At 42.6% G+C, this 26,828-nt stretch overlaps 1 protein-coding gene across 9 annotated transcripts in view; it reads left to right on the top strand.

Moving 5' to 3' along the window:
- LOC149219736 (SPX domain-containing membrane protein At4g22990-like) overlaps positions 1–26,828 on the top strand; it is a 137,800-nt gene that overhangs the window by 77,579 nt on the left and 33,393 nt on the right. For all 9 annotated transcript variants that reach the window (XR_016249253.1, XM_089384479.1, XM_089384475.1 and 6 more), the window contains one exon: positions 9,474–9,775. Coding sequence is in view for 8 of the 9 variants with exons in the window: in XM_089384479.1 (XP_089240605.1) it covers positions 9,474–9,775 (302 nt within the window). In the remaining variant the exon portion in view is untranslated. The remainder of the gene's footprint in view (positions 1–9,473; positions 9,776–26,828) is intronic.

Below are 26,828 nucleotides of genomic sequence, written 5' to 3'. Positions count from 1 at the left end.
ATGGCGGCCAGGGACTTTTTCCAAAATTGGCAAAAAAAGTTCTTTCACAGGTTGTAAATAATTCTTCTGCAGAGAGGTGTTGGAGCACTTACAGCTACATACATAATGTGAAAAGAAACAGACTCAATGAAAACCGAGCAGAAAGCTTGGTTTATGTGCACTACAACTTGAGGTTGTTGAGTCATTACTGTGATCGAGCTTATGAGGATCCCACATATAAAATTTGGGACAATCACCCAGAGGATGACAATTTGGAGTATGGCACTGTACATCTTGAAGAACTGGAAGAGGAGCTTATAAGGGATGAAGATGAAGTAGCTGCAGCAGCCATGCCACCTCCACCTCCACCATCCAGTAGCAGTGCTCGAGTTCCGAGTCTTGTTCCTTTGCTGTCGCCACCTCCATCTACACCCTCATGTGGAGGGCATGTGCCTTCTAGTTCTGGTCGTCAGTCTGTGCGGGAGACTCCTAGAAGACCACCACGACCTACTTATACTTGTGGAGACTCTCGTGGCAAGGGCCACATGTAGATTTACAGTTTACTTGTCTTTTCTAGTTTCTATAAGTTTTCATAACTGTTGAGTCTTGAGTCCTTGACTCTTGACTCTTAACTCTTTCATATCATAATGATATTTTTTGTAAACAATATATGACTGTGACAATGAAAATTTGAAGTTTGAAGTTGGCAATTATAACTCATTGGTAATGATTGTGAATTATGAATATGATGCTTCGTGAAAGACTAAAGTTGTTTCATTTCATTTCATTATTCATGTTTCATTTCATTATTCATGTTTCATTTTATAACATTTCATTTCATGTTAACAGTTAGAAGTTAGGACTTAGAAATATCTAAGATATTATTTCTTGTAATGGTTAAAGTTAGCTTACAAGTACAACTTTGGTGATCAATAATGATAAATGTTATAGATAGAATTTTCAATTTTGTAAGCTTGAAGTTGAAACTTTAATATTGAATTTGATGAATCATGATTCACGAGACTCAATATGTTGCAGTTGTAATATGTATTTTACTAACTTGTGGACATGGTTGATGAAGATTATAACTTCTAGATGATTGATGTGATATGGTTCAATGATCAATCTATGTTTTTTTATGTTTTTTATATCTAATTCATCATTCTACATGTTTTTGTTGACATATATGTATCAAAAATTAAAAAATATAAAAAATATATATATTTTTAAAAAATCGCTCCGGGATTCGCTCCCAAATCGGGAGCTTCTAAAAATGTCGCTCCCGCTCCCTGCTTTCGCTTCCTCTCCCAAGTAACATTGATCCTGATGTTGATGTCAGCAACATTGGTTAGAAGTAGAACCTAGTAATTTTCCTAATGGTTGCATATATAAGCATATAGCTGCATTTGAAGAAACCATTTACAAGGAAGGATGTTGGTCCACAAGCAAGCATTGACCTAAGAAAATTAGTTTTTTGTAGATATAGTAATATAAAAAATAATTTTATTAAAATTCATGAATGACAACAATAGGTCAATGAGACTAGAGACTACAGTCAATGTCCACTAAATATTGGGAGTATCTAGAACTTTCATAGTACTAAAATGTGTCTAACTACAAGAGATATAAATGACAACAAAGTGTGAAAAGAACAAGAGCTAGGAAAACACTAAGGGGCATGAGACCCTAGTTCAACATCAATGTCATAAGTGGAAATACAAGGGGCACGAGACCCTAGTTCAACATCAATGTCATAAGTGGAAATAAAAGTAGAGTAAGAGGAGGGAGAGGAGACATCCTTGGCTTATCAATAATTGTTAATGCATCAATGAAAAGCCTAATAATGTTGTTTAGAGAGTGCTTGATGCTAAGGGGGTCCACTGTACGATCTAGGCCGAGTTCTAGAGTGCAGTAGGGGGAAATTGACTATGGCTTGATTGATGATCAGTATTCATGAATACCTAGCTACAACAAACCAAATATATGATGGTTAAGTGAAGGCAATATGAGGCTAAAATAGTAGTCCTCATATGGTGAGGTTGAAGTGGCCCTTTCACTGCAAAATGTAGTAAGCCCAGTGCAAAGCCTCACCGAGTGAGGGACTTGACCTTATGGTAACAATGAAAAAATGTTGCCACTATCACCTCAACAACCTTCCTCTTGCTTTTTAGTCGGATTTAAACAAGGGAAGCTTCCTTAAATCACCAATAAGAGTATTCTAATACTAGGGCTCAAGTTGATAAGTTTTTGAAGGTCTAAAGAAGGATAGAGGTCTTGGCAGGGCTATAGATGACCTAGGTTTTCAATAGTATGGTCCAAGTACTCTAAAGTTATACCACTAAATGGGCTGCTATAAGTTTTGTTTTGAATGATCTTCCAATATATGGCATACAATGTCATATAGCAGCCTAAGAAAAGACCTTAAAATGATATTCAACAAGAATGGAGCAAGGCCTTTGAATAGAGACTAGGATTTAACTAGGGTAAATTGTTTTGAGGCTGTTAGAATTGCATAAACAACAAGAATAAAGGATGACACACTATGCTAAATTTTGCTTATATATGATTTATAGAGATTAACCCTACATAACGAGCCACCCACATGCAATAAAACAAGTTTCATACATAATTAGACCTATACCCTAGTGGCTGCCCAAGCCAACTAGAAGAGAGAAACTAAGAAGGATTTTTATTAGGCTTTAAGGTGATTAACACACTCTTGGACCAACACCTTATCCTACAAGGGTTAATGGAGTCTTTATGGCACAAATTTCCAAGGAAGGATCTTAAAGGAGTAAGGAGGCAACACATCCACTTCTAAAACCCTAGCTATTGTTGTTGTGAGGGGAGAAATTAAGTATAAGGTCTCCACATATAGAGTGTGGAAGTTTCTAAGTTTCCTTAGTTAGAAACCCTTCATGCACTTTTTCTGATTTATTCGTACCTACTTGTTATTTTTTTATTTAACAAGTTATTTACAAGGTAAATACTGAAAATAAACACTAGTGCATGCTCAACATATTACATATTAGCAACTAAAAGAAACAAGAACAAACACACCACATGACACCATTATTTTTGGACCAATGTCCCCGGAAAAATCCAATGCAGGAAAACCGGTGCAACTATCTGAGGGTTTTCTTATTAAGCGATATCAGAGTATAATCTGGGTGCCGAAACTGGCCTACCCAACAGAGAATTTCCTTAGCAGCTATACCTCATAGTTTGAGAGAAATCTCTTGGCTGAAACCCTGGAAAATCCTTCTGGCAGCTCCTTAGCACAAAACTGCTTTGCAACCCCAATGTCTGCCCAATCTGGACTGCGTCAACCCCTCTTTGTCTCACGCTGGCCCTGCGTCAGCCTTTCTTGGCTCACGTCAGCCCCAGGAGGCCCTGCATCAACTCTGGGAGCCTTTGCGTCAGCTACGCTGGCCCCTCCAGTGCTTTGCGCAGCACTTGGTTGCCTCTGCGTGGCCCTGCGTGAGCCCTTGCTGGCTCTGCGTCACCCTCCTTGGTTGTTGCGCTGCTCTGTCGGCACAATCTCTACCTTCTCTGTTCCTCTGTACTCAATGCCCCTCAGCTGCTCTCCCGATCACCGATTCTATCTCTCTTAGCAAACCTTGCTCTAGAGAATAAAATGACTGATCATCTGGTGTGATCTCCAAGTGACCCTCAAGCCTCTTATACTTTTCCTGTTGACATCTCAACGGCCGAGATTAAGTCCCTAATCAACGACTAAGATTAGATCTGGCTTGATCCATGTCTTTTGGACCATTCTAACACAGATTCATATTAATACACATTAATATTTTATTTTCCCTAAGTTTAGACTTAGGGACTCCATTAAAAATATTAATTATTTTAATATCTCTTGATCTGTTTAGAATCTGCTGAAACCCTTTCTGGGTATTGGAGATTTCATGTGCCCCAACCTTTCCACCAAATTTCGTGGCTAGAGCACATCCGATGCTACCCCAAATCAACATTCCCTCTTAGCGAGGACTGTGCTCTAACAATACTCCTCATTAAGTATCACCTTGATCATCCGACATCGGTACTTGTGCTGATGCTAGGCCTTCCTACCCACCATCCTCTACATTGTTGCCTCTTGTACTACTGCCCATGGTTCTGCCACTGCCACTGCTGCATATGTATGACACTCCCTTTGCATCCATGCTGTTGTTGGTCCTTTCTCCCAGCACTGCATCCGCACTGCACCTCTTGTCATCATGCCGCCCACTGCTGCACTGCAACTCAGTTACTGAGAAGTAAGTAACTAATCTCCCAACTGACCTCCCTGTTGGGCTAGAAACACCCACTGATGCTGAAGCTCTCTGTGCCGCTAACAAGTGCTCCCTCTGACCTTTGCGCTGCTGCAACAACTCCCTGCATCTCGCACAATTTCACACCTCTCTGTGCCTTCTTGCACTGGTGCAACACTCCTGTGCCTGTCGCACTGCTGTAGCCTGCTAGCTCTGCGCTATCTCGGGACTCCTGCACTGTAGCTCTCTCTGCCGCTCCATCCGCATCCGTCTCTACCCACATTAGCCAGTCTTGCTACTCCTCGTCGGGGTTCCCATAGCAAGGTCTAATCCAAGAGGCTGGGTACCTCGAGGATCCTGCCCCTCATTACCTGTAGTCCGCCTGACTACAGTTCGAAGTCTCCCCACTTCTTCTCAAGTGCTGCGTGTGCATTCATGGCACAGTCATCGTCTGTCAAAACTTCCTTCTCTACCCGTGCTGGTGCTGCCTTAGTCTCGGAAGACTCTCCCTTACTCTTCTTCCTTGGGCATTGGGTCGCATAATGACCCATCTCCCCACAGTGGAAGCACTTGATCTTGGAGAGATCTTTCTTCTTCTGCTTCTCTTGCTTTCCCTCAGATGCTAGGGTCACATCCTCCTCCTCCTGCTTGACCTTGATTCCTTTGCTGTTGCTACCTGTCTTTGATTGCTGTTTGATCTCTTCCTGGCGAAGAGCTGCCCACATCTCGGTCCAAGATAGGAGAGTCCCTCTGCCCAGGATGCTCTGGAAAAACACTTCCCACTCTTTTGAGACAACATTCAGGGTTGTCCTCACCATAAGCTCCTGATCTGGTGTCGCTCCTATAGCAGTTAACTGACCTCTGTTCTCATTTAGTCCTTTGAGGAAGGTGTCAATCGATTGACCCTTCTTCATCTGATATGGCCTCATTTGGTTCTCGAGCAACATTCTTCTCTGCACAGAAGTATGTTGGTACAGGTTCTTGAGAGCCTCCCACATCTCTACCATAGTTTCCTTCTCGGCTATATGTGGTACCACATGATCGTTGACCCCGTCAAGGATAATGCACTTGGCCCTCGCCATCGCCTCTTCGTACTTGTCGTTATCATTGGGGTCGACTAGGATAGCTATAACCTTCAAGGCGAAGTTCTTGAGACGATTCTTTTCAAGCACTGATAAGATTCTGGCCTTCTAGACTGCAAAGTTCGATGCTCCGTCCAGTATATCTTGGTCTCTTACCCCGTGAAGTGCCATGACGCTCCTCTACTTCCCTCTTGGAAGTTCTCTGTTCGACTCCTCCGAGTCTCTACTTCCTGTCTGGAAGTTCTCTTCTGGACTCCCTCTGAGTCCTGATTTCCCTCCCGAAAATCCTTCTGCTGCTTATCAAGATGCCCCCTACTCTGATTGTCTTGTGCAACTGCACTGCTGATCCAGGTTCCTCAGCTAGAAACCCTCGGTAACAACTCCTCTGGCCTTGCTTTGTCAGGTACTGTTTTGACTACAGTACCTCACCAGCTCCACTCTGCAATATTCCTGTAGCCTTCTAGACCCCAGCAACTGTCTCTCTGTGAACTGCGTCAGCCCCTCTCTACCTCACGCTCGCTCTGCGTCAGACCTGGGATGCCCTGTGTCAGTCCTATGGCTCTCTCGTCAGCAACGCTGGCCTCTCTGAGGCTCTGCGCAATTCCCGACTTCTTCTGCGTGGCTCTGTGTCACACTTCCTTGGCTTTTGCGCTGCTGGAAACAGCTTCTGTCACCTCGGGACAATTATTTCTTGCTACTATTGCTCCACTCAGCTGATGCCTTTTAGTCCTCCTATGATCTACAATCACACTCTGATACCATGTTGAAGTTTCTAAGTTTCCTTAGTTAGAAACCCGTCATGCACTTTTTCTGATTTATTTGTACCTACTTGTTATTTTTTTCTTTAACAAGTTATTTACAAAGTAAATACTAAAAATAAACACCAGTGCATGCTCAACATATTACAGATCAACAACTAAAAGAAACAAGAACAAACACACCACATGACACCATTATTTTTGGACCAATGTCCCTGGAAAAACCCAATGCGGGAAAACCAGTGTAGCTATCTGAGGGTTTTCTCATTAAGCAATATCAAAGTACAATCTAGGTGCTGAAACTGGCCTACCCAATAGAGAATTTCCTTAGCAGCTATACCTGACAGTTTGAGAGAAATCTCCTTCCGGCAGCTCCTCAGCACAAAACTGCCCTGCAAGCCCAACATCTGCCTAATCTGGGCTGCATTAGCCCCTCTTTGTCTCACGTTGGCCCTGCGTCAGCCTTTCTTGGCCTGCGTCAGCTCTGGGAGCCTTTGCGTTAGCTACGTTGGCCCCTCTGGTGCTCTGCACAACACTTGGCTGCCTCTGTGTGGCCTTGCGTGAGCCCTTGTTGGCTCTGCATCACCCTCCTTGGCTGCTGCGCTGCTCTCCCGGCACAATCTCTGCCTTCTCTGTTCCTCTGTACTCAATGCCCCTCAGCTGCTCTCCCAATAACTGATTCTATCTTTCTTAGCAAATCCCGCTCTAGATTAAGTCCCTAATCAACGACTAAGATTAGATCTGGCTTGATCCATGTCTTTTGGACCATTCTAACACAGATTCATATTAATACACATTAATATTTTATTTTCCCTATGTTTAGACTTAGGGACTCCACTAAAAATATTAATTATTTTAATATCTCCTGATCTATTTAGAATCTGCCGAAACCCTTTCTAGGTATTGGAGATCTCATGTGCCCCAACCTCTCCACCAAATTTCGTGACTAGAGCACATCCGATGCTACCCCAAATCAACATAGAGTTTCCTTATAGGTCTTAAAGAGGACAATTTCACATGCAATTACAAAGCAAAATTTCAGCAATGATAGAGCATTTAGTCATGGAACATTTGAAACCCTACTTTGAACATTAAAGCATGCAAAATCTCAATAATAGGCAAAAATCTTACAACAATCCTCCACAAAAGTTTTTTTTTCAATCCCATAACAATGTCTCCAAGCAAAACTCACATCCTTTAGTAAGTCGCATGCATAAATCTCACATTTTTCCTAATGTAGTGAAAAAGAGCTTAGAGAAGAGTCAAATTACATGTGTGATGATGAAGAAGAATTAGTGGAGGAGTCCATACTTATATGAGACTTAAATCCCTCATTATTACACAAACACAACTAAAAAAGCCCTATTGACATGTTTGCTTTAAGTGTTCCACAAGAAAGAGGTTACAAGCCAATCTCATAGCTCAAAAGCACAATAAAAGTGCCATAGAAGCCCATGCATGGGAAGAAATTCTCCTAAAGCATGACATCATTCTCCAAATGAGCTCAATAAGCCACCTAATGTTGTGATAAAGGCTAATGAGTTCTCCATACTCCAAGATGCATCTCGAGGATCATGTGCAAGCCTTCAAAGTCACTACATGCCAACACATCATGTCCATGGTGCTCTACGTCACCCTCAAAGGAATAAGAGGGGAGATCTGGCACTCCAAAATTTTGGTGTTGGAGCTCCAAGGTGATATACACACCCTCCCTTGTCATCTCAAGGATGACCATCATCATCTAGGCTTTGGAACAAGTGATGCCTATCAAACATTGTTAAGGACAACCTGGTGGCATCTTGGGTCCTCTGGGCACATCATTAGTATCTCGAACACCAAGCTCCATGGGCTTATCATTTCAGCATCTGGGGTCCCTTGGGGGTGTCAAGCATCATATTCGTTCATCAATTACCCCAACGCTCCGCTTTGGATAAGAGTGCTACATCATCAAGGTCAATCTCTCTCTCTCTTTTCAATGGATGTTACAACCTCTGTTACTTTGCTGAGAAGGTGAGGAAATCACCTCAAGAAGCCATCTTCTAGTGTGACGAGAACAACCTAACAAAACCTTCTCAAGTTCAAGTGAAAATCAAGAATCATTAGGTAACAAAAACCATGGATGCATCATAGTGGACCATACTTAATTTTAGGGGCACAATTAATTCTTCACACAAAGATCACATACAAATATCTAACTAGACCAAGTCTTGTGTAAGTTTTTCCTCCTTATGTTAGGGATTGCTACATGGAGTAACCCTATTAGGTGTTTCCAACTCCTAAGGGGAAGTGACAGGTCCCAAGTTAGCCCTGTTGCCTCAAAATATAGCAGGCCTTGTGAGAGGCCTCACAAGGAAAATGCTAGACCTTGTTGCAAGATATTTTGTCAAAACTGCCCAATTTAAATTCCATATTTGAACTTGTATGCATTCTGATTATCTGGATGGTATTATCTAGATCTAGAGGAACTGGTACTCTTTTCACATACCTTTTACCATGTTTCAGTTATTACAGTCCAGGATCTTTGTTTTTCACACTTGTGTTGCTTGGACTTTCGACGTGCCTTCTCGGAATTAGGTTATTGGTTCAATTCCCAAGGAGGAAATGGATACTTCATTTAATGTTATAAGATTGCATCTCTAGGGACTCGTTTATTCTTCATGGTTGCTCTCCCCATGCTAGGTGGGATGGGAGATCTTGTACCATAACAAGAATTGACTCATCATTTGTTATCCTTCTATTGGTGAAATACTTCTGCACAAACTATTCACACTGCCCATCATATTTCCTACATAACAATGAGCTAATCATTGTAGGGATAACATATTTTTTCTGATGGCTTTTCCCTGCAGTAGGACAGGTCTAAATCATCTGATTTTCTTTTTCCCCTCTTTTCAGTCAACTGATACCCAGTTTTGGAGTTTGTTTCACCATATTAAACTCTGATGATATGGCACTTTTCACTCAGATTTTCCAATAGTTGCACGGTATATGGATGAAGTATGATTACCTTGTAATTAAATTTAAGGTTTTGTACTAAATGTGTAGCAGCTAACCTTTTAATGGAAATTGCGAGGCCTTACCTCCATGTATATGGCATAGATGGGAATGAAATGGAAAATAATGAAAGGTATTTGAAAATCTACTGTTAACATAGAATGGTGAGATTCTAGACACACAGAATGGTTCCCACGAGATTAAGAAGCCCCAGGCTGTAGACCAGGAATGAAATTTTTACATTCATGTTGTTTTTAGTCAGATGAAAATGAGAAGTATTTCTTCCTATTTTGGATAATTATATTTTGTATACCATTTCAATATTATAATACTGTTGAAGTACATACAAGTTGCAAGCTTTGATTCCTTTTTGATGTACAGAAAATTTCCCATTGCAGTTTAGGTTCTGCAAGAGCCGTCAACAGACGCTACATCAGCGACTGTGTACCATTGAAAACACGCTTAAAGGCCTCTGCTGCATTTGTAAGTGCCAGTGCACTAGGAATGGCTGCTGGACCTGCTTTTGCTGGAATCCTCCAGATTAAGAAGTCATTTTTTGGAATTACTCTTAATGAAAATACACTGCCTGGCTGGGTAATGGCAGCAGCATGGTTTGTATATCTTTTGTGGCTTTGGATATCATTTAAAGAACCTTCCCACGAGGATGAAGAAGATCACACTGGCGAGGCTAGCAGTGGAGGTAACTGGATTCAAGTCTTTTCTCTTCCTCTATTTTTCCTAAAGTAACTTGTGCCTCAAGTGGTGTGCACTTAAAAGGCAATTTAATCCTATATTTTAATAGAATTGAGGCAGGCTTATTATTTCTGGTTTTGTCAGGTTTTGGTTGATGCATATTTTTGAATTTTGCTATAATGTAATAATACTTTTGGCAAGAAACATTTTGTGACAGTTGGATTGATATATAAAGTGAAGTGTCACTTACAATAGTAATGTCCAACAACATCAATATTCTTCGGTAATATAAAACATGTGAACTGTTTTTCTGTTCTGTCATATGTTGTGCACAAAGCTTTTCTAAATAGTTGAATTAGTAGAGAGATCTATCCTTCTTTCTGCAGATCATAAAATCATTCCATCCCTCTGATAGTAGGTTCTTTGAAACTCCATACTACATGGAAGTTGACTAGTTTGGAATTTTGAATAGCCATCAGTCTCTCAGGTGTCTTCAAAGCACAAGTGAGAATGCAGTTCTAACCAAGTCAACTGAGAATTTCCTTGTGATCAGTGATCACCTAACTTCAGTTCTATTTATTTCACAGAAGGTTGAAGCTTTTGTGTTGATCTTTTCTATCTGTAACTCATAAGATCTTGACATTCCTAATGATTATTATCCCTTTCTTAACAGACACAAAGATTTGTATTAACTGTTAATCAGATAGTAGGCTGGCTATTCCTATAGCCTATTTACATTTTGATGAGACCTGTTGCACGATAAAATTTCTCTCCTATTTGATCAATCTGCCAGCCAGCAGCCCTATGGATGACTTACAGATAGCTATGCCTCAGAGCTCTCCACATGTCTGGTCAGTGCTGTATTCCTCACCTAGCATACTTCGTGAAGGAAGGTGGGTCATCTATTACAAGGTACATTAACCATTTCTGTAATCATGTTCTTTCATTTAATGTTAAGGGGATTCTAATATGAATCACAGGTCTAGATGGATGATTGACCACTCCTGATTGTACCCTTGTTCCTGTGCTTCACCTGGGAGGCTATCCCCCTTGTCCCTAGTTGAGTGTGACCTTCCTTGAGGCCTTTTCCTTTTCTCTGTCCAATAGGGGCACAAATAGGGGAATTGATTTATATAATGTGCCCAAGCCAATCCATAATTATCAGTTTTCTTAGTCCGTTGTAAACATCTCCACTCTTTGGGTTGATTGTCATTTGTCACCAGTATTGACTCCCTCTTGTCCTCATCTTTGAGAGAGGGCTTCTAAACTTTTTCTCTTAAGAGGTTGACGCAACTAGATAAAAGTACAGACTTGAGATGGCGAAGGCCAAAAGGATGATCTTGGATGGAGTCAAGGATCACGCGGTGTGTCACGTTGCTAGCAGAGGGATTGCTAAGGAGATGTGGGATTCTTTGGCCACTTTGTATCAGGGATCTTTCAAGCAGAGGAAGTTGTATTTGGAAAGAAGTTGAGATCTGCGTAGATGCAGAAGGGAGAATGTGCGAATCCATTCCTCACGAAGCTGAAGGAGACCCGTGATGGGATGTCGGCTGTAGGGCATACACCTCAGGATTCAGAGTTAGTGAGGCTCTAAATTCTGTCTTGAATGAATGGAAAGTCTTTGTCGAGAGTATCCTGGGCAAAGCAGCATTGCCCAATTGGGATGAGATGTGGGTAGCTCTAAAACAAGAAGAGCTGAGGAGAGACTTGGTCAAGGTCAAACTTGACAGAAGCAGTAGCAATGGGTTGAAGCCCAAAGTAGATGAGGAGGATAATGCAGCCCTTGCATCAAAGGGGCAGCAGGGGCAATAGAGATGAAAGAAGGACGTCTCCAAGGTGAAGTGTTTCAGATGTGGCGAGATGGGCCACTATGCATCCCAGTGTCCTTTGAAAAAAAAGGACAAAGATGAGAAGCATGATCCTAGGGTTGCAACCACAAAGATTGAACAAGACGAGTTCGCCATGACAACCAAGATACCTCCAGGAGGGAGGTCGGCTGATTTAGAATTGTAATTCGATAGAGTTACAGATGGGGCAACATCCTTGAGAAGCCCACCTTTTGGATCATTACCTTGCTACGGGAGCCCATGATCAGTGGTAGTGGGATGGAGGAGTTTTCAGTTGGTGCCATGGAGTGTTGATTCGACAAATGCAGTAGTTAGTAGTTCCATAATGTGAGCAACGCAGAGCAGAGAGGCAATAGTGCATGGAGGCACAGTGCACAACTTCAGCAGCGCAATGGCTTCAGAAGACAGCGTGGGACTAACAAAAATTAGAATTTCAGCACCGAGGTGTATCCACTAGATACTTGTCTAGTTTTTGGGTGTTTTCAGTTGCTTCTCTCAGCAACTGAGTTGCAATACAGATGCAGTGTTAGCAGTGGCAGTGCTAGCAACATAACAGATGCAACATTTGAGAGGGAGCTGTAGTATAGATGTAGCATTGGTAGTGGCAGTGTCAAAGGCAGCGGTACAGTAGTAGCAGCAACGTAGTAGTTGGTGGACAACATGTCAGACATCAACAGCTTAGAGGATGACGCTTCAGAGTTAGAGTAGTATGCAGCAATATACTTGCTAGAGTACATTCCTCGCTAAGAGGAAGTGTTGATTTGGGGTAGCATCGGATGTGCTCTAGGCCTTAAATTTTGCAAGGAGGCTTGGGCACATGCATTTTGAAGAACCCATAAACCATTTTTGGAAATTCCACCCAGAGACGATTATATTAGAATAATTAATATTTTTAATTGGGGTTCCTAAGTCTAAACTTAGGAAAATTAAAATATTAATGGGTATTAATCTAATTGTGGGTGAATCTTCTAGATAAAGATGAAGATCAAGTCAAAGTGATCTGAGCCTTTGATTAGGAGTTAATCTATGTTGTTGGTTGTCCAATAGAAAAATATAAGAAGGGGATTGAGGGTCAGTTGGAAAATACACCAATAGAGATCAAGAAATCGATTTTCTGAAGTGAGAAGTTCTCAGAAGGAAAAATCGATTGAGGTGAATTCTTGCAGTAGAGGGGCAGTGAGAATCTAAAAGAAGGAATTCCAGGAGAGTACGAGGTAGAGGGAGGACAGAAAGACGTCCAAAGAACGATTGATGCTGGTCCACGCAGTGCTGATGCAGAGGCAGTGCAGTCCTTGAGGGGAAATCGAGTTTCTTGCTAAGGGAAGTCGAATTTCAATTGCCGGGAGCCGGGGGGTGAGTCTGGGAGGCAGAAGATCAATTTTCTTAGCCAACAAAAGATTTGGAAGAGGGGCAGTGTAATACCCAACAAGGGTGACACAGAAACTGTCGAGAGTGATGCAGTTTTGCTCAGTGACCACGCAGAGGGTGACGCAGAGCCTCAAATTCAGCAAGATCAGTGACTAATTCTCCCAGTGACAGGATGAGATCATTTCACCAATCTTTTGTCCAGTATTCTCTTTGTATTGGATTGCTTGTTGTGCATCCTAGAATTGTACTCTGATTTTCTCCTGCATAATAATAAAACCCTCAGAGTTGCTGCACCGGTTTTCCTGCATTGGGTTTTTTTGGGGACATTAGATCAAAAATAACGGTGTCCTATGTGTTTGTATTTCCTTGCTTAGTTTCTATGTTTCAGAATCATTTGTAATTTGGTGTAGGCTTCTTCAATTATCTGCTTCAATATTTCAAGAAGAAATCTGAAATAAGTTTGTAACATAATTTACAATCTAGGTGAAGTAGATTCCGCTGGTTGCAATAGGATTACAAAGATTGTTAGATCTAGGAATTTTCACATTGTAACCATGGGTGGGTTAGTTAGCATATTAGGCACATGTAGGGGCTTTGGCTTTTGTATTTCAACTTTTATGATTTGTATAAACAGGTGAGACCTATTCTCACCTCAAACCATCATCACTTGGATTTCGGCCTAAAAGAAGAATTCAGACTTTTGCAATTTGTGGAGTGTTGTGGGAATTTTTGGATGAATTTTGATGTTTGGATAATTTTGCTATCTTTTTGGAGCTTCTAAATGGCATCTGTTGAAATTTGGTACCGGATGACAGGTGGTTCCCTAAGGCTTTGATCTTTGGCCTAGGGAAAAGTGTCCAAAAGAATTTAATTTTTCTCCTAAAGTGACTTTATAATTTTTATAAATTCAAATCTAATTTAAAAGTGACTTTAAGTGATAAAGTTACTAAAGTCTAATTTTAAAGTGACTTTAATAAAGTCAATGTAAAATTAGAAAGGAAAAGTGACTTTGGAAATAAATGACTAAGTGGGTCTTTATTAAAGTGGGGTGAATTAAAAAATAGAAAGTGAGATTTAAATGAGCATTTAATCTCAGCCCTAGATCTCAATCTATTTCAGCCATTGGATTTAGGGATTACCCAAAAGTCACTTAGGGTTAGATTAAGGGAGGAAAAGGTCATTCATTCTTTCATGAGCAGATTGAGAGAAGGAGAGCAAGAGAGTAAGGGAGATTTCTGGACAGCGAGGAGTCGGAGTTTCAGCAAGGTTGAGTTTTAGCAAGTCGTACAACAAAGTTTCAGCAGGGCGGAGTTTCAGCAAGGTTGAGTTTCAGCAAGTCTGTACAACGGAGTTTCAGCAGGGCGGAGTTTCAGCAAGGCTGAGTTTCAGCAAGTCTGTACAGCGGAGTTTCAGCAGGGCGGAGTTTCAGCAAGGCTGAGTTTCAGCAAGTCTGTACAGCGGAGTTTCAGCAAGGCAGAGTTTCAACAAGACTGAGATAAGTTGTAAATGTCTGCTTGCTGATTTTTGTTGAATATTTATCTTACTGTAAAAAGCATTTTCCAGAAATAAAACAAGGTTTCGAACTGGTTTTCCCCAAGAGTTGTAGGGGGTTTTTCCAGAGTCACCTTGACCAAAAATCACTGTGTTAAAATGTGTTGAATCGCTGTTTGTATGTGCTGATATTTATTTATGCATTTTCCAGCATTCTGTAAAATTTCCAGAATTTGTGTTTTTAGCAAAATTTATTTTCCAGTTGTTGAATGTATGGATATGGGAAAGAGCATTTAATTATTTCAGAGAAATAAGGTGAAACTAAAAACCGGGGTGGGAAATGAGAAATTTTTTACATGGTGTCAGAGCTTGAGTGCTGAAGTGCAGTTTGGGACAGCAAGGAAGAAAATTACAGCTTGTTGATTTTTCACTCAGAAAATTCCAGCAAGCTGATTTTTCACAAACAACAGTGCTATTTTTTAGTTTTAGGACAACAGAATGTCATTGGGATTGAGGGTGGAGGATAGGCTGGATGGGCATACAAATTACAACGTTTGGAAGGAGAGAATGCAGAGTATCTTTGAGGAGGCAGAAGTCTGGGACATCATGGTGCATACCACACATAACCCTGTTGTTGTGCCTACTGATGCCACTCAGTTGACTGAGTATAATAAAAAGAACAACAAGGGTAAGAGACTAATTCTAGACCGAGTCAAAGACCATTGCATTCCTCATGTGAGAGGAAAGAGAAATGCCCATGAGATGTGGACAACATTGTCCAATCTCTACCAGAGTACCAATGAGAACCGAAAATGGTCCTGAAGGAAAAGCTGAAGACTATTAAGATGGGTAATGATAGTGCAGCTGGATATCTCACAAAGATTACTGATGTGAGAGATGAGTTGGCAGCAGTTGGAGAAGACATTCCACCCATTGAGTTGGTTCGGATTGCAGTGAATAGCCTCCCCCGTTCATGGATGAACTTTGCTGATGGGGTTTGTGCACGTGAGACTCTTCCCACATGGGAGAGGTTTTGGGATGATTGCATTCAGATAGAGATTAGGAAAGGTCAACTTGGGACAGCCAAGCCAGTTGAGCAGGATGAGGATGTAGCACTGTCGGCAGGAGGCAAGAAAGACAAAGGGAAGAAACAGGGTTCCACAAGCAATGGTGGGGGCAAAGGCAAAGGTAAACAGGGTAACACACAGAAGGACTAGTCCAAGGTGAAGTGTTGGAATTGTCAAAAGATGGGACACTATGCAGTTGTGTGTTCGGAGAAGAAGAAGAAGAAGGGGAAGAACCAGAGCGTGGCAGCTTCAACAGAGGTTGAGGACTTTGCAGTTTGTTTTGACCGGGAGTTTGGGTTCACTGCATGTGAGTCCTCTGGTGCAGGATTACCTGCCACATAGGTTCAGAGGGAGCATGCTTTTCCCTCGTTTAGTGGAGCATCTTCGGGTATCTGGTATGTGGACAGTGGGGCTTCACGTCACATGACAGGAGTCCGTGAGTACTTCTCAGAGCTTTCATAGAGTGGCACTGATATAGAGGTAGTACTCGGTGATGACAGAGTTGTTAGAGCAGTCGTTGTGGGGACACTGACATTTTAGAGGGAGTCCAAACCTCCCTTGAAGGTGTCAGATGTTCTTTATGTGCCAGGGATGAGGAAGAACCTCATATCTGTCTCAACTTTGGAGGACAGAGGATATGAGGTACTATTCTGGGGAGGACAGGTGTTGATGTATCCCAGGGGCACTCTAGCTGAGTCAGCTAGAGTGATAGGTATACGCCATGCAAAGGCGTACAAGTTTGCATTCCAGTCCTTTTTGGCATTGAGTAGTAGTACCGACAGCAGAGCTAGCAGTTCTGAGCTGTGTGAGATTTGGCACCGCAGGATGGGGCATATGTATCATGGAGCCTTGAGGACATCGTGGGAGATCACTACAGGTGTGCCAGATTTCAGTACTGATCACTTTGATACTTGCAGAGAATGTGTGATGGGCAAGTTTGCCAAATCCCCTTTTCCCTGGGATACTTGATTTGATTCATACTGATGTGAGCGGTCGGATGTCTCATGTTTCCTTGAGTGGATATGAGTACTATGTTCTATTCATTGATGATCACTCCAGGAGGACCTGGATTTATTTCTTGAAGACCAAGAGTGAGGTCTTCAAGCGATTTCAGGAGTTTAGAGCTCTTGTGGAGACACAGACAGGTCGGAAGATCAAGTCCCTGAGGTTGAACAATGGGGGAGAATATACCCTTGGAGAGTTTGTTGACTATTGTGCGGAGGCATGCATTAGGAGGGAGTTCACTGTTCCTTACAACCCCCAGCAGAACGGGGTTGCGGAGAGGAAGAACAAATCCATCGTAGGGGCTGCCAAAGCCATGTTACATGATCAGGGGTTTCCATTGTTCTTGTGGGCAGAGGCCTGCAACACAGTTGTTTATTTGCAGAACAGGAGTCCGCATCGTGCCTTGGGGCACACGACTCTGAAGGAGGCTTTTTCTGGGAAGAAGCCTGATATTGGTCATCTTCATATCTTTGGATGCATTACATACTCCTACATGCCCAAGGAGAAGAGGACCAAACTAGAGCCCACCGCAGAGAATGGTATCTTTGTGGGCTACAGTGAGACCTCAAAGGCCTTTTGGATCTACATTCCTGCATAGAGGAAAGTTGTTGTTAGGCGGGATGTGAAGTTCGAGGATGACAGGGCCTTTAGGAGGTCATGGGAGTTAGAGTATCTGGATCAGCCAGACCCTCAGCAGCAGTTGAGTCAGTCGCAGGGATCCAGTGGGCAGGGATCAGGAGGATCTGGAGGTACATCTATGAGGATGTCAAGTCCATCAATGAGCAGTGGCTCACCGAGCCAAAGGGGTGGTGCTCCGGGCAGCATGCAGAGCAGTTCACAGAGCAATTCACTAGGGAGTCCACTGATGGACAGTTCACACGGTACCTCAGCTTCTACAAGTTCAGGTGCAGGCAGGAGGATAACATACAGACAGTCAGGAGTTCAGGCTCCTGATGATGATGATGATGAGGAGTTTCATTCTCCTATGGGAGAAGTGCGCTTAGGGAAGAGGAAGCCCAAGTGGCTTTAGAACACCTTGAGAGATGCCACATCTGTTGCTGAGCCTAAGACGCCGGACAAAGAGAGTAGACCACCTGAGAGGTTTTGTAGCTATATGGCAATGGTTACCAGCATCCTTGACTTTGAGCCTTCTAGCTATGAGGAGGCAGCTAGCCAGGAGGTCTGGAGAGAGGCCATGCAGGAGGAGTATTCTTCTATCATGAAGAATGATGTTTGAAAGGTGGTGCCAAGGCCTGAGGGCAAATCCGTGGTTACTTCCAGATGGCTTTACAAGGTAAAGCATGCTACAGATGGCAGCATTGAGAAATTTAAAGCGAGATTTGTGGCTAGAGGGTTCTCCCAGGTAGAGGGAGTTGATTATGAGGAGACCTTCGCTCCCATGGCTTGATATACTTCAATCCGCTCCATCATATCCATAGCAGCAGAGATGGGTTGGAAGATCCACCAGATGGATGTGAAGACTGCATTTCTCAATGGCTTCATACAGGAGGAGGTGTACATTGAGCAACCATAGGGCTTTGAGGTGCATGGGAAGGAGTCCCATGTGTGCAGACTGAAGAAGGCCCTTTATGGCCTGAAGCAAGCTCCCAGAGCTTGGTACTCCAGGATAGATACATACTTGCAGGGGATGGGTTTCACAAAGAGTGAGGCAGATTCGAACCTTTACTTTATTGTGATAGGTGAGGAGCCTCTCATTCTGGTGCTGTATGTGGATGACTTAGTCATTACAGGTTCAGAAAGACTCATAGAGCACTGCAAGAGAGATCTTGCGGCAGAGTTTGAGATGAAGGACATCGGCTTGATGCATTACTTTTTGGGTTTGGAGGTGTGGCAGGAGGAGGGGCATTTCCTCCTGGGGCAGGGGAAGTATATTGTGGACATCCTTGGCAGATTCCACATGGAGGATTGTAAACCCATGTCGACACCGATGATTACCAATTGGAAGAAGCTTCATGGTTCGAATTCCAAGTTGGTGGATCCCACATTGTACAGGCAACTGATTGGTTCCTTGATGTATTTGGTCAACACTAGACCAAATATTTGTTTTGCAGTCAACACGATGAGTCAGTTTATGTGTGAGCCTAGGAAGGTTCACTGGGTGGTTGCAAAACACATTTTGCGGTACTTGCAGGGGACAGTGGATTATGGTCTGGACTACAGGCAGGGGGATGGAGTGAGATTGGCAGGTTATACTGATTTTGATTGGGCAGGTTGTGCTTCTGATAGGAAGAGCACTTCAGGGTGCTGTTTTGGGTTGGGTTCGGCAGTAGTGTCATGGTTCAGCCGGAAGCAGCAGTCAGTAGCATTGAGTTTAGCGGAAGCAGAGTATATGGCAGCCAGTCTAGCTAGTTGTGAGGCCATCTGGCTTCGCAAGATGTTGTTCCCACTGATGATCAGGTTGCAGATATTCTTACCAAAGCCTTACCACGGGGCAAGCATGACTACTTCAGAGACAAGATGGGTGTGGTGAGGAACACCTTCCTCGGTAAGAGGGAGTGTTGAAATTTGGTACCAAAGGACAGGTGGTTCCCTAAGGCTTTGATCTTTGGCCTAGGGAAAATTGTCCAAAAGAATTTAAATTTTCTCCTAAAGTGACTTTATAATTTTTATAAAGTCAAATCTAATTTAAAAGTGACTTTAAGTGATAAAGTTACTAAAGTCTAATTTTAAAGTGACTTTAATAAAGTCAATGTAAAATTAGAAAGGAAAAGTGACTTTGGAAATAAATGACTAAGTGGGTATTTATTAAAGTGGGGTGAATTAAAAAATAGAAAGTGAGATTTAAATGAACATTTAATCTCAGCCCTAGATCTCAATCTATTTCAGCCATTGGATTTAGGGATTACCCAAAATTCACTTAGGGTTAGATTAAGGGAGGAAAATGAGAAAATGGTTATTCATTCTTTCATGAGCAGATTGAGAGAAGGAGAGCAAGAGAGCAAAGGAGATTTCTGGACAGTGAGGAGTTAGAGTTTCAGCAAGGCTGAGTTTTAGCAAGTTTGTACAACGAGTTTCAGCAAGGCGGAGTTTCAGCAAGGCTGAGTTTCAGCAAGTCTGTACAGCGGAGTTTCAGCAGGGCGGAGTTTTAGCAAGGCTGAGTTTCAGCAAGTCTGTACAGCGAAGTTTCAGCAAGGCAAAGTTTCAGCAAGGCTGAGTTTCAGCAAGGCTGAGATAAGTTGTAAAAGTTTGCTTGCTGATTTTTGCTGAATATTTCTCTTACTGTAAAAAGCATTTTCTAGAAATAAAAGAAGCTTTCGAACTGGTTTTCCTCAAGAGTTGTAGGGGTTTTTCTAGGGTCACCTTGACCAAAAATCACTGTGTTTAAATGTGTTGAATGGCTGTTTGTATGTGCTGATATTTATTTCTGCATTTTCCAGCATTCTATAAAATTTCCAGAATTTGTGTTTTCAACAAAATTTATTTTCCAGTTGTTGAATGTATGGATATGGGAAAGAGCATTTAACTATTTTGGAGAAATAAGGTGAAACTGAAAACCGGGGTGGGAAATGAGAAATTTTTTACGACATCGTTATGGATAGATATGTTCTTCACTATCTTGTGAGTTGTAAGTGTTATTTGATGATAAATTTCTGAATTTTGTAATGTCTAATGCATGGAATATTTTCTCATGGTTATTAATGTGCCCTAATTAATGAAATATTGTCTAAAAATTGTAACTATTGGGAAATTTTGCATGTATTACTCATAGATAGTGAATGAATGAATGTTCCTAGGGGATTTATTGCATTTGCATCCTTGAAACTCCATTAACAAGTGTCATTGAAGTATAAATATCTTAATATAAATATCTAAAGGTGTAGTGAATTTACTTCCATTTAGGGTAGCGAATCTACTTCCTTTAGGTCTCCTTGAAGAGTGAGGTGTCTATATTGAAATCTTTCATGACTCCTAACCTCCCAATGGCCAGGCACTAGTCTTGAATCCTTGGTGATCACTTGTAACTTGAAAATATATTTCTTTTCACCTCTATTTTTCGTCCCTTTAAGGATAGGGAGGCCCCCCTAGGGCTTGGTGTGAAATCCTTTCTAGGGAGGCACTTTGAATTTCACTTGGATAAGGTTCTTCCTTAGGTCTCCTCTAGGGATCCTCAAGTTTTTGGTGGAATTCTCAACCCTAGGCCACCGGGTAGCCATCCTTCAAAGGGGTTTTTCGTGGAAGGTCTTCCTAGCTTCTCCCAAAGCTTATACTTTTGTTGAACTCTTCCATTGAATGAGCCACCTTCCCTCACTTCAAACTTGCCATAGATATACATCTGTCATAAGTACCACTGAGACTCCTCCCGTTGGTGAAATTTTGAGAAGAGTAGGGGACTTAGGTTGTGGTGACAGTGGGCGTCTGTCCCAAGTATTGTTGTGTCCTCTAGCTTTTGCCTCTTTACAAGGCCTACTAGCTTGTGCAACAACATGTCCATGTCCATGCCTATGATTACTAATTGGAAGAAGCTTCACGCTTCTGAGTTTGAGTTGTTTGATCCCACGATGTAATGTTAGTTGATAGGCTCATTGATGTATCTTGTCAACACTAAACCAAATATCTTTTTCACAATCAACCCTCTCAGTCAATTTATGGTGGCACCTAGGAAAGTGCATTAGGTGGCTGCAAAACATGGGCTTCGGTATTTGCAAGGGACAATGCATTATGTTCTAGACTATGTTTAGGGGGATCGGGTCAGACTGATTGGCTACACAAACTCAAATTGGGTAGGATGTGTTGGTGACAGGAAAAGCACTTTCGGGTATTGTTTCAAGTTGGGTTCGACAATTGTGTCATGGTTTAGCCAAAAACAAAAGTCGGTTTAGCCAAAAACAAAAGTCAATAGCACTAGTTTTTGCTGAGGCAGAGTATATGGCAACTAGTCAGGCTAGTTGTGAGGCCATTTGGCTTTGCAAGATGTTGGCGGGCTTATTTGGTAAACAGTTGAGGCCTACAATGATTTACTGCAATCCGTGAATGTGTTCAGAGAGGGCCAGTGTAGCTTGAGTATTTATTTACTGATGAGCAGGTGGCCGATATTCTCATGAAGTCCTTGCCAAGAGGCAAACATGTTTATTCTAGAGACAAGATGGGAGTGGTGAGAAACACTTTCCTTGATATGAGGGAGCGTTAGAAAAAGAGTACTAAGGTCGAGTGTTCCTAAGGCTTGGTGTCTAGCCTAGGAAAAATTTTCCTAATATGGTACCCTTAACTTTATGAGACAAAGTCATAAAGTGACTTTATAAGACAAAGTGACTTTAGGAGACAAAGACATAAAATGACATTTTGATCATGTTGTAGCAGCTACAACCACCCTCCAAAATTTTGGCTCGCATGCAAATTTTGGAGCCTACCTCGGATCCTGCGATCGATTATCCTTGGTCGCTTGTTGGTAAGTTGATGATTTCAAGCTCCCCTCCTTGATCTTAAGAGTTGTTTGCATTCTCATCTTCATGCAGCATGTGTCATATTTGGGCATAGGGGTTGTTGTTTGTCATGCAAAGGGAATGTTGTCTTGCTTCAAGGGAATTGTGTGCGTATGAGTGGTTGTCATCACATAGACATGTTTCACACTCACCTCACGCACTCACGTCACGAAGGTTGTTGCATCAAGCAAAGTATGTATTATGTATTCTGGATGGTCTACGTTGTGTCACTAAGTGTCCGTGTGCAATCACAGTCGAGTCCTATCAATGTTTACATATGTTTCACTGATCTCACACTTAGCCATTTTCCCAAGCAACCTAGCCTCATCCAGCTTCTTGGAACTGTGCACTTTGCTTCTGCAACCATCAAGCTTCCTCCCTTGCCTGCTGAAACCCCGCAGCCTGCAGAGGCCCTAGCCAGCACTGCTCTCCAAAAATGCGCAGAGCAGTCCAGTTGCACTGCACTCAGAAATTGCGTAGAGGTGTCCACCTGGGACCCCTGTCCCGCAATAGTGCTTTAAGCCTCAAACTGTGCAGTGGTGTCCAAGTTGTCTTGTCGGTCTTGCATGCAGCAACTGCGTAGACAGGCCTCCCGGAGCCTCATTCTGGCAGTAGTCACTGTCTGCTGAAATTGCGCAGATCTACCTCTCAGTGACTACAGGAAAAGGTGACATGCTGAAATCGCTTCCAAGGAGTTGAGGAGAAGGACCAAGGAACCGAGTAATGGAAAAGATCAGGACCGCATGCAAACTTCATTAGATGCATGATCATCTTGAGGGTAAGTATGGTAAGTAAAGAACATCTTTTGAAGTACACCTCTTAGTTGAGTTTGCAGGACTGCTTGTCATTGTCATATCATCCTGTCCTCAGTAACATGCATGTGCGCAAACACGAAAAGTCATCTCATGTGTTTCTTCTACATGTCTTTCTTCTTTTTCACTTGTTCGACCAACTATCGTCTTCCACATGTTGATTGCTATGTCATGCTTGCAACCTCGTTCTGGTGATGTTGAAGGTTGTGTTTGAGTTGTGTTCGCCATGTACACATCTATCACACTCACACACAATGTTGTATGCATTGTCGTGCAAGCGTTGTTGCGGTCGTTCAATGATCCATCACAAGTGTCGCGCTTGTCACTCGCACCGTCGGTCAGTCATGTTGAGTATATGTTGTCTTGATGGTGTGAGGCGTCTTGTCGCCAAGTCATGTTGAGTGTGTGTTCATAAGGTCACATAGGCACAAATTCACTCGCTCACACACTTAGTCCTTTTGTTGAAGTTTTGACAACCGGATCACCCTCTAACAGTTGGACCTCCACCCCAGAATTGACTCGACCGAATGTCACCCAGAACAACGCAAAAGTGTCCAACAAGCCATCTCACTCTGTGTTGCCCGCAAGAAAATCAACAAACCCTCCTGCTGGTCAACTGGAGAGTTTGACCTGGCAGTCACCCTGAGATTCACTCCCCTAAAAAATTGCGCAGAAGCTGTAGACCTTGCCCGCTCCGCTGACTGAGAAAATTGTGCAGACAGGCTGGATAGACATCCAATTCCTGTCTCTGTCTCCCTCCCGAAATTGCGCAATTTTTCCAGCCAGCCACCTAGACAGTCGGTCAGCTGCTCACCCAGAAATTTGCGCAGATTTCATGAGAAAGCCTCTCAGCTGCCCAATATCTTGCTCAGCTCAGAAATTGCGCAGAGGTGTTCAGCTGGCCAGCCTTCCAACAATTGCATAGTTTTTGTCCCCAGCAATCCCGCAGCCCGCTACCAGCTCCCTCCAGAAATTGTGCAGTTTTTGTTGCCAAGCCATCCCGCAGCCCCACTACCAGCTCCCTCTAAGAAATGCACAGTTTCTGCTACCAAGAATCCTGCAACCTGCAGCCATCTCCCTCCAGAAATTGCGCAGTTTTTGCTGCCAAGGCCCTCTGCTGCCCAAACTGCTTTCCTCCAGAAATTGCGCAATTTTCATTAGTAGTGCCCAAAGCTCGCATCCTAGCTTGAAACGTGCCTCGCATAGTTTCACAGCCTTGCTCTCTCTCCCAGTCACCTGCATCCAAAAGCGAACGACCAGGCATCATGGTAGACTAGGAGGTTTATTGATTTGATGTCGTCTCGTCATGAGTGACTACAGATACAGGTACGTGAATAAACATGGCGCGACGACAGATGGGATGAACAAGGAGAGTACATGCAAAAGGACGTGTTCACAAATGGACGAACAAACGATGCATGCAAGAAGATGTGTTCACGGACAAACGAACAAACGAACATGCAAGGAGATGTGTTCGTGGACGAATGGACGAACAAACGTGCGAGGAGATATTTTCGCTAATGGACAGACATGTCAAGCATGCCAAAGTAGAAGCAAGGAGCAACGTGCACATGCAACATCAAGCGAACCCAAAGACCATCGAGGATTCCACACACCTTGCCATGCAGAGGTGAAGCTGTGACACACCAAGAAGACATCCATCACTCAGCAACGCTGCAGCTTGACATGCACACCACCACCAGCGTGAACATACCAACGCTGTCATGTCGAGTCGTGTCATGAGTCATGTCAATCACATCACTACTGTGGGCCATACTGTTATCAATCAATGTGATGTAACGTGGAAGTCCAAGAGTCCCACTTCTAATATGAAGAGTCATGTAATCTGAAAACTCATGAAAGTCAAATAGTCATGAAGGAAGTCGAATAGTCACAAGGGCCAGTTTCACCCTTGGTTATAAATACCCCCTCATTTGTACATGCAAAGGATTTTTCACCTTGGCTCCACCCACATAGTAGTCTTGAGAGTGTGTAATCTTTTTTTTGAGGAGCGAGTAGTGGCTCCAACGCCCTGCCCATGGGCTTAGTGATGTATGGTGTATCGATGTGTCTTGGAAATTTCGCTTAATTCAGAAGCCTGCTCACAGGCCAGCAAGTTATCACACATGTGTTGTAACTGTTTGTAAGAATTAATCTTGAATACTTGTAATACATGTTGCTTTAACCTATGTTAAACAATTGAACTCATTCAACTGTTTTAATACATATCTTTATGAAAATGTGTTGTATAAGTGGTTAACTTTGTCCTGCTCGTGTTGGTTACCTCCCCTGACATTAGACATAACCTTTCATGTAAACTTGTTATAACGACCGTCGCACTCGCACTGACTGTCCTGCTGGGTGTTGTATGTGCTATGTTCTTTTGTGTGTTGTGATTGCTGCATCTGTGTGGATTTCTCTTCCGGAAGCTGTGCATGTCCTGTTGTGTTGTGTGTCTCTAACGGAGTTGGGACTTCCTCCCTGCCGATTCACTCCCACCCTCTCTCTTTGCTGTGAAAGAACCTTGATACAAGTAACACTAGCACTCACCAGGGACACGAACCTCTCTGTCCGAAGACAACGTAGGCCACTCTCTCGTGCTGACAAGCAAGAGTTAAGGCAAACATTTAAGATAATGGCAATCGGACCATCATACTGAATGGGACTCCTACACCAAATGGTGTGAGGTCTAGTTGGGACTTCATATTGGGGAGATCCCTTGATGTTGGAAGGTCCAACACTATCAACAGTTCAATTAATGAAAAGGGGACTTGGGGGATAAAGTGACTTTATGGGTCCATGAGGAATTAAATTTCCACCTTTGATATCAATGGCTAAGATCTAATATCACCCATTGGATCTTAGGGTTAGGTCTCTCCTCATTATTAGAGAACAAAAAGGGAAAGCAAAAGGGAAAAAGGCACCATTTACACACTTGCTTCATGAGATTTGGGGAAAAGGAGGAGGCTGAGAGGGAAAAGTACAACAGAGGAAGGAGATTACAGCAGCTACAACAGCAAGGCTGCAAACACAAAATTCAAGGAAGAGGTTGAGCAGGCTGGCATGGATTTTTTAGGAGAAAATTCAGTGCATTTATTGTTGCAGACAGTGCAGGATTCAAGGTAGTCTGGACCACATTTATTGCAATCTAATGGGCTCAGAAATGAAGGGGACTGACAGGCATTTATTGCTATCAGTATTGGCACAAATTCCAAGGGTCTGGGCTACATTAAGTGCAGGCTGTCAAAGCACATTTTCTTAGCAGATATGGCAGGCATGATTTTTGAGGCTGTCAGAGAGCGTTTACTGCACTGTCAGGGCACACAAAACGAGGTGTCTGAGGACTGAAATACAGGGCTGATTTCAGGACTGTTAGTGTGCAAAGTTCGAGACTGGCACAAACTTTGAGGGGACTGACAGAGAATTAATTGCTGTCAAATTGTACAGCAAAGGCATGATTTTCTGAGTGAGCTAGGCACGAAAATGTAGGAGCTGTCAAGCACAAAATTTGAGCAGCTACAGCACCCTTTCCAAGGAATTCTGGGCATGAATTCAGGGAGATAAGTTAACTATGCTGTTATTTATTGCTGTAATAATTTCCCTGATAAGAAGTAAAATCTCTCTCTTACTGGTTTTCCCTTCACGGTTTTTCCAGGGTCATTAGGGTCTAGACCAAAAATCTCGTGTTGCTATTTGTGGGTTGCTTGTATTTTTCTCAGCAAAAGCAAAAGTGAAAAAGTAGAGTAGGCTCGTGTTTCTAAGTTTGAAAAATATTCATGTTTATGACAGTAGCATAAAACCTGTGGCTTAGGCATTAAACTTGATGAGATTTCAAAAAACTTGAAAGCTGGTTGGGCTTACACCAAATTTTCTACACTTTTGACGTATCTCATGCTTCATTTGACCAAGGATTGACCTCAATATGCCTCACCTTTGATTGAGCATATCTGTGGAATGCCTTCATATTTTGACAAAGTTTTCACATGGTTTAGCAAGTATGAATTATGTTGAGCAATCTGAACCATTGTT

The sequence above is a fragment of the Pinus tabuliformis genome, chromosome Q, assembly GCF_031772625.1.
Source record: "Pinus tabuliformis cultivar Carrire ecotype Pingquan chromosome Q, CPIR1, whole genome shotgun sequence".
Lineage (NCBI taxonomy): Eukaryota > Viridiplantae > Streptophyta > Pinopsida > Pinales > Pinaceae > Pinus > Pinus tabuliformis.
The sequence above is the reverse complement of the archived record's forward strand: the minus strand, read 5'-3'. Positions and strand labels throughout refer to the sequence as shown.